This window comes from Egretta garzetta, unplaced genomic scaffold, assembly GCF_000687185.1.
Source record: "Egretta garzetta isolate BGI_Z169 unplaced genomic scaffold, ASM68718v1 scaffold768, whole genome shotgun sequence".
In the NCBI taxonomy this organism is placed as follows: Eukaryota; Metazoa; Chordata; class Aves; order Pelecaniformes; family Ardeidae; genus Egretta; species Egretta garzetta.
Genome location: NW_009260594.1, coordinates 955967 through 963707, shown reverse-complemented (window position 1 = coordinate 963707; position 7741 = coordinate 955967). Strand labels below are relative to the sequence as shown.

Sequence of the window (7741 nt, the reverse complement as noted above, 5' to 3'; positions counted from 1 at the left end):
CTAAAACCTTCTTTAGTGAATTTTATTCAAAGGCTTTTTGGTCTGATTATTGTTTCCTGGTATATTATTTCCTTCATCCTCCCACATGATCACCTTCCTTTCTTTGTTTAAATGAGCAAGAACAATCATGGTATGTTTTAAACTAAGTTTTAAAATAATCCTTTGCAACTGAAAAATAGAACAGCTCATTGCAGGCTGCAGAGGAAACAGCCCTGACTAGGAAAGGTTTATAAGCTGTTGGGCTTACATATTTAAAGCATGCCTCTCCCTTTCCTAGCACTTGCAGTTCATACTCCAAGATACGGTATTGCTTACACTTATTGTGTTACACTGGGAGAACCTGGAAGCTAAGATATCCAAAGGAAGAGTAAAGGCAAGTAGGTTCCTGAGCCTCTGAACCTCACCTGTCACATCCAACCAACCAGCTCAGACTTTATGTTCTGCTAACATATGTGGTTGTCAAGGTCACGGTGGGCTGTGCTGAAAGACATGACAGCATTAGTTTTACACAGCGCTGCAGAAGAAAGCACTACTGTGCTGTTCAGCTCCAAAGACTCATATTCCCAGAAAAAAACCAGTGGAAGACATCAGGGCTTAGAAGGCAGAGAAGTTCAAGTTACACATACCATAACAAATTCTGTGCAAAAAGGGATCTCTCATGCAAAGGGCATCTGTGTTGTAATCCCAGCAACTTTGAGCACCTTTGGCTTCTTGACTGACAAAGGTCCCTTCCCCTTTTGCTACCACCCACTCTGTAGCTGGCAGAGTCCCAGTTGTGAACAGCACACATGGAACTGCCTGCATCAGTTTCATTTTGCATTCACGGCATCACTACATTTTATTGATGTCTGTGCTCAAGCTCTCCCACAATCCCTTCAGAGAGTTCTGATAAGCCTTAGTCTTTAGAACTTCTGCTACAAGCCCCAATGCATTAAAGACACAGCTCTAGGCACTAAGGCTCTGGCATTTGCTACAATAAATGACTTGATCAAAAGTTCTAGCTGATACAACAAGGAGGAAACAGGAAAAAGTTCTGTTGGGGTTACTTTTCCACAGTAAGAGGATGTTTGGAAAGAGAGAATAACAAAACAAAGTTCAGTGATTTTTCTTTTTTTAGGCACAAGAGCACAGGTTTATGCAACAAAACAAAAGCATATTATTGGACAGGCTTCATGTATGGAAGGGGAGAGCCAACATTGCAGCATGCTTTCAGTAGTATTCTTTTCAACTTAGAAGAAACACGAGCTATTGATAAAGGGACTACCCATACTGTATAATTTTGATAGTGCAAGAAAAGAACTTTGTGGTTATTAACAGATAGCTTTATTACAACACAGTCTTTTCCAGGCAATTTAACAACATGGTTGGTGATTGCAGGTTACTTAAAGCCTCCCACTTCATTTTTTGTTTCTCAAAAAGCTGTTAGAGTGGAAAGGCTTCAAGCAGTTGAGGCACAATCAGTTCCAATATCAATTCAAGTTTAAAGAGAAAAATAAGTGTGACAAGTTAGTAAGCAAGCACTCTATACTGCATATATTTTTTAAAAATCAAACAGTTTAAGAGTGGTATCACAGTGCTTTTGCCTGTCTGAACATTCATGGAACACAGATGTTCTGAGTTCATAAACTCAGTAACAATGCTTTTTATTTTAAATAATGTGTTTTAAGAACACATAGATCTGTGGGAACAGATGGATCTGTTACTTAATGTTGACATTGTGAATGTCTGTATTTTCTGAAACGCGCATTCAAGGTCTATACTTAATTTCTTTAAAATAGATACAAATTTCATATTGAATCTAACAGTATTCAAGATCAGTGAAGAAAAATGAAGACAATTAAGCTGGGCAGTCTCAGCCATGTTGAACACCGATTAGTATGCCAATTAGGCATAGTCTGCATTTTGTACTGCAGCTATAAAGTGTTCCAACATTTTTATGTCTAACTACCAATTTTCTTGCCCTTTAAAACATTAAAGATATCTTCCAGTGACTTGTATATACACTGAAGGAATTCTTTACCATTCCTAGTTGGGTAAGAGGAAACATTACAACCTATCCAATCATCATGTACCTGATATCCTACTCCAAAGCCATCAGCCACCACTGGGCCAAACCCTCCTAACTGCACAGCTGGGCTAACCAATGTGCTTGTAGAAATGATGTTGTGATTAAGCCGAGCATATGCCTGGTCTTGATAGAAATCAGGCAGTGCAATACCTTTGGATAAGGCTAAGTAGCGCAAGCCAAAGAGATGTCTGTCAAATCCCTGACCTGTTAAAATAAAATAACAAGTATTAGAGAGATGACTAATTTTTGCAGGAAATAAACTCACTTATTTTGACATCACATTGTTTTTCAGCCGCAAAAGAGGAGGTTTTATTTTCATATTAGCAGGAATAATTTTTCAGAACTCAGACATTCTGTTCTTTTAAGGCACATATCCTAGGGAATGAGGGCTTGCTGGTTTACTGCTAGCCTCAACTGGGAATCATGATAGTAAACAACAGTGCATTGTTAACAGACAATTTTAATAATACACCACATTCTTTGATTAACTATTTATCTGAACATATCCAGGTTGTTTAAAACAGAGAAAGGCTTTCCTAAAATTTATAAATCTAAAAGAGGAAGAGGATCTTGCATCAACAAAAGGAGGCAAATTTTAGACTCTGTGGGGTAATGTTCAACAATCAATTTTACTGAAAGAATACAAGTTATGCTTCTGGGAGAGACAATTAAAAAAATAAAGCATTTAGAAAAATACTAGGAGTAGCACAGCCAAAGAATCAGTTTGATTTGGAAGTTGTTAAAGCCTTTATCCTCTGCAGGTTTAAGATAGTAACTCCTCAGACATAAAGCCAAAGTTGTTGCTTGCCTTGGGGAGTACAACATGCACTAAGTGTTTATCAAATTTTCAAATAGCCCAGCTGCTATACGGACAAAAACTAAAGTATAAATTCTCAACACATGAACAGTGAAGCAGGAAGCACAGAAGCATTCTCCTCCATCAAGAAACGAGTCTTAGAGAATTTATTTTAAACTGCAGCCTTCTGATACTGGTTTTGTCAAGTTTACATTAACATGACACCTCCATCAAAATTAAATTTAAATTTAGTTGTGAAGTAAACATTTACAGCAACCTTAATAGACAGTTTAGTACAAAAGCAAGAGTGTTTGATATATTCCTACTTACCCATAGCAGCTTCTTTTGTCAAACGGCCGTGGTATTTTGAGCACTCCACTATCAACTTGTGCAGCTCTTCTGTGCTATGTTTGGACAGTTCCCTGACAAAAGCTTCTGAACATTTCTTTGTATGAATAGAGGCAGGACGTATAGTTTCTGTACGACCATGTTTGAAAGCTGCAGTACTACAAGACTCATATGTAGCAACAGTCTGGTTGTATTGTCGAAAGAAAGCCATCTGGAAGGCAAGCTGAGCCACAGCATCTGGACTTACTTTCTTCTGCTTTAGAAGGTCCTTGCCCCCTTCATGAAACTGAATCATATTAATAGACAGTGCTTCTACACTGGCATCAAATTTCTGTTTGGCTTTGGTAATCCCTTCTTTTAAGGCATCATTCAACTTAAAGTCAAGTTTCTGTACTGCTCTAGAAGAGTCTACTGAAGCAGGCTGGGACTGGGGGCTGATGGCTGGTGCCTTGGTGCTATCTTTAAAAACCTCATTCTGGAACCTGAGCACAGCCACACCGTCTCCCCAGGAATGTTCAAAATTAATTCCTGCAGTGCCATCCTTAGTTATGATAAGATTAAAGGATTTGTCATACCAGCGGTTAGCACCATCTCCATGCAACATAGTGTGGGACAAATGCACAAAGTCTTTAATGGGAAAATCATCTAAACTTAAACAAAACATCGCAGAGTCTACTTTTTGAAGAGCTTCTTCATTGCCATTATCCAGTAGAGTCTTTCTCAGCAATGCCCATGTATCTCGGTTTTCACTGGAGAGGTAGCCAAGAGGGAAGGCCGGGGCAGGACTGTTGTCGCTAAGGATGTATTTCAAGTGTGCTTGTATTTCTGAAGGTTTCAGCATATTTCCATCTCTATCAATAACATCTAATACATAAAAATTCCCATTTCGCAGAACCAGTAAATGTTTCGCCTTTTCATCTGTGTAAAGCTCATCTCTGTTGAGTTTAGGCAGCCGCGTAGAATTGAAAAGCCTGAAGTACTGAGACATATCTAGGGGGTATGCATTGACCATGTAGGCACCAAACCAAGAAAGTGAAGAAGGCACAAATCGAATAATTTTTTTAAAGAGCTGAGTGTCACTTTTTTCCGGATTGAGGTGAAAAACCTCTGGTTCAAGATAACCAGCCCTGAAGGTCTTCATAAAACGTAAAGCAGAAACAGTCATGTTTGTAGCTCGTATGAGCTGATCGTTATATTCGGATTTTGGATCAGGATTAAAAGACATAAATGCATTAAAATTCAAAACAACAGGTTCACGTGCTTTTAGGTACATGTCAAACCAGGGACCTGAAAACAGAAAGTTGAAAAATAGGTCAGAACATAAAAGCAGCTTACTGCGTCAGACCAGAGGTCCATGTAGTCAATATCCTGCCTCCAACAGTGACCATGAATAGACACCTCTTGAAGTGCATACAAACGAGACAAACACATCAGCAATTTCCCTAAGGATTCTCCCAATCTCTGATTATGAAGAAAGGTACTGTTGGATAACTGTAAAAATACTGTATTTGGAGCAACCCATATCAAGACTGTCAATGTCATCAGCAACAAGGGCCAGCTTCCATATTTTCTATATGGCTCAGTGGTAAACCGTAAATCCTGCAACAAACAGTGCAGCTCCCCAGTGCTGTATTTTGGTGCACACCTCACATTTGGAGGGGAACATGCCTTTACCTACCCTTAAGCTATTAATTTCCACAACTCTCTGTCACTGAGGGCATGCTTCTCTTTAGAACCACCTTTATTTCTGATCCAGTGTTTCCCTCATTCCTGGCGTTTGCTGTTTTTCTTCTCCACCTCCTTCTTCTTTCTATCCACTAAAATGATCAGCACAGGGCAAAACTCTTGATACCGATGCCTTATCATCAGTCCCTCAAGCTGGCAAAAAGACGAGGACCATATGGTTATTCTTCCAGGCCCAGAACTGACTTCAGAAAGCAGAATTACATTTGATAGCCATAGACGTGTTAGGCAGTCTTTCAGCATATCAAGAAGCATGAACATGACCCAAAGGTTTTGTGCTTGCCAAAACCAAGGGAATCAGTCATAGCTCTAAAATGTAGCCACACCTTTACACCTGCCTATGACTAAACAAAAATCCAGGGGGCATAGGCAGAGAAGGGTTTTTTTAAGTAGGTTCTATTTCATCATCATTAACAACTTCAAACTCAGCAAGCTCTGGTATTGCACACTGACTGGATGCAGACAAAGGAAGCAAGTGCACACCAACTTCATCTCAAGGCAGCTGATATATTAAAAATTATTCCAAGCCCAGTTCAGTCCCTAGTAGAACCTTCCAGCTGGGCTGTAAGAAGGGCAATGGGTAACTCAAGGACCTAAGCTACAATTTTAATTCCAGGTCCTCACAGGTGAGTAATTAGCATTCCTTTACAATTTTAAAACCACATCTGTCATCATCACGTAGCCTTTTAACCTTGGACTTGAAAGTCCAGGGCGGAGGCAACAATACATACTGTCAGAAACAAATTTCAAGTGGAACAGGTCTTTTAGCAGGCCTAAAAAAAGAGTAATAACTAAACCAAATGAAATACAAACACCCCACAGTTCACAGACATACAGCAGCATGCTGGTTAGCATTGACAAGCACCATAAAGCCACCAGTTAAAACCCCAGATGTTATTCAAAGCGAATGGAAGGTAAAAGACAAGAAACTGAACAGCAGCTTTTGTAAAATAATCTGGTATTCTCTACAGAATTTGTGGTAGCTAACACCCTTACAGGTAGTCTCAACAGATAACACGGATAGAAGTGCAACCGCTGGGCAACATGCAAACTTCTGCTTCCATAGGTATTTTAATATTTCCACCCCTGTTGCTACCATCCAGTATTTTTATAAGCTGGTATTTGGAAGTAAGTGGAAGCCATAACAAGGAAGAATAATAAAAAAAACTATATGCATATTCTCCCTCTCTTAATTTGTTTTTCTTTATACTCATCCTCCTCTTTCTGTCGCTTCTTTTCTTTTCCTCTTTAGAAGGAAATGGTTTTGGGGGGAGGAGGGGTTAAGCCCAGAGCACTGACCACTTCTGCCTCCCAAAGCTTAGTCATATTCTCCAACCCCCCCTCAGAGTTCAGTTTTCTTGCTAAATAAGTTGGAATTACTTGAAAATCATTGCTTTAGTTTCCTTAAGGGAGTACCAGTTAAGGTCTTCTATTAACCTAAACATAAATAGACAGCAAAGAAAAAAGATAAACTCTGTAAACTCAAAATTAAATACAATAACTCATTAAAAAATACCATTTCTCCAATATCCATCTATCCAGAATTCTGATATACACAAGCTAGATGATGGGCATCCTTCTTTCCACCAGAGACTCAGAATTTGCGCAAATACAATCACAGGTAGCATTCACAGCATGTTATTCCAAGTTTATGGAGTACAGAACTTAAGCTTCAGCCTATTTTATTTGTAGCATTATGGGCATGATGATCTACAGACTCCTATATCCAGTAGGCCAACATACCTGTGATGTAACTAGTATGCTTGTTCCGATTGTCTTGAGCAACCAGTTGCTCATGCAGCTCTCTCCCAATTCCCTTTTCAAACTGATGAGCAAGTTCTTCAGTTTTCCTACAACAATCAGTAAGAGTCAGAATGCTGTCACAAGTCATATATTTTATATGTAACACTTGGCTTTAAAGTAGCATATGATACTGCTATACACAGTATATCTTGTTTATACACAGTATATCTTGTTTGTCCATACCTGAATTGGTCATCAGTTAAAAGCGGTTTCTGGGCATTCAGATATCTCCTGATTGTATCTTCTAGTTTGGGAACTGGCAGTCTGAAGGAAGAGGAACAGAAAGACATGCACTTTATGAGCAGTGGTACTAATGAAACCTGAGTTTCCTACACAGCAGCCTCTCTTTGCCTCGTCTCTTCCCTATCCTTCCTTATGCCCCATATTATCCACATGGCTCAGAAGTTTCTTGTGAAAGATGAGAAGAAAGGGAATAGATGGACATAACTTCATTGCAGCATGAGGTTCTTGGAAAACAAGGTAGAAAACCAACTTGACCATCTTGTTACAAAGGTGTTGCAGTGAAGGGTCTTAACACCTTACAGGGAATACAGCGACGTGAACCCTTGCAAGGAGCAGCAGCTACACAGGAGGAAGGTTTAGCTCGGTAGCCACTCTTGCATTGGGACTTCCCCTCACTCCTGGGTGCTGAGCACCTACTCTTTCTTGCAAATTTCCTAAACAGTATCTTTGTCATCCTCCTCCCACCCTAAGTATGAAAATGCTCTTCTTACTATGAAGTAATCCTATTACACTCACGGAGGTTACTTTGCAACCTGAAGGGATGTTTCAGTAGTAGGCTTATAGTCATATTTACACTTTAAAAAGTAGAATCGTTCCTCTCCACTCTGACTTAGGGAGAGCGCGTAGAACAAGAAGCCAGGAGCACAGCCGAGCGCGGCTATACAGAAACGGGAGGGAGGGAGTTTCCTCTCCCCTCTCCTCACAGCGGACACCCCAGGGCCGCCGGCCCCACACGGCCA

At 39.9% G+C, this 7741-nt stretch overlaps 1 protein-coding gene across 1 annotated transcript; it reads right to left on the bottom strand.

Annotated features, from left to right (window-relative positions):
• Positions 1-1459: 1459 nt before the first annotated feature.
• CPT2 (carnitine palmitoyltransferase 2) lies at positions 1460-7259 on the bottom strand. The gene is made up of 5 exons (XM_009644668.2): positions 7252-7259; positions 6942-7022; positions 6699-6805; positions 3195-4499; positions 1460-2272 (listed from the first exon to the last, which is right to left on the bottom strand). Exons 1-5 carry the CDS (start codon positions 7257-7259, stop codon positions 1941-1943), a joined length of 1833 nt encoding a protein of 610 aa, XP_009642963.2. The 3' UTR covers positions 1460-1940.
• Between the last annotated feature and the right edge of the window lie 482 nt (positions 7260-7741).

Bases quoted from the DNA above. Each gene is read 5' to 3' on its own strand.
- CPT2 (XM_009644668.2), bottom strand. The intron at 6,806-6,941 runs GTATGGACAAAC...TGATTGTTGTAG, and splicing joins TTAACTGATGACCAATTCAG to GAAAACTGAAGAACTTGCTC. The intron at 4,500-6,698 runs GTATGTTGGCCT...TTCTGTTTTCAG, and splicing joins GCATACTAGTTACATCACAG to GTCCCTGGTTTGACATGTAC.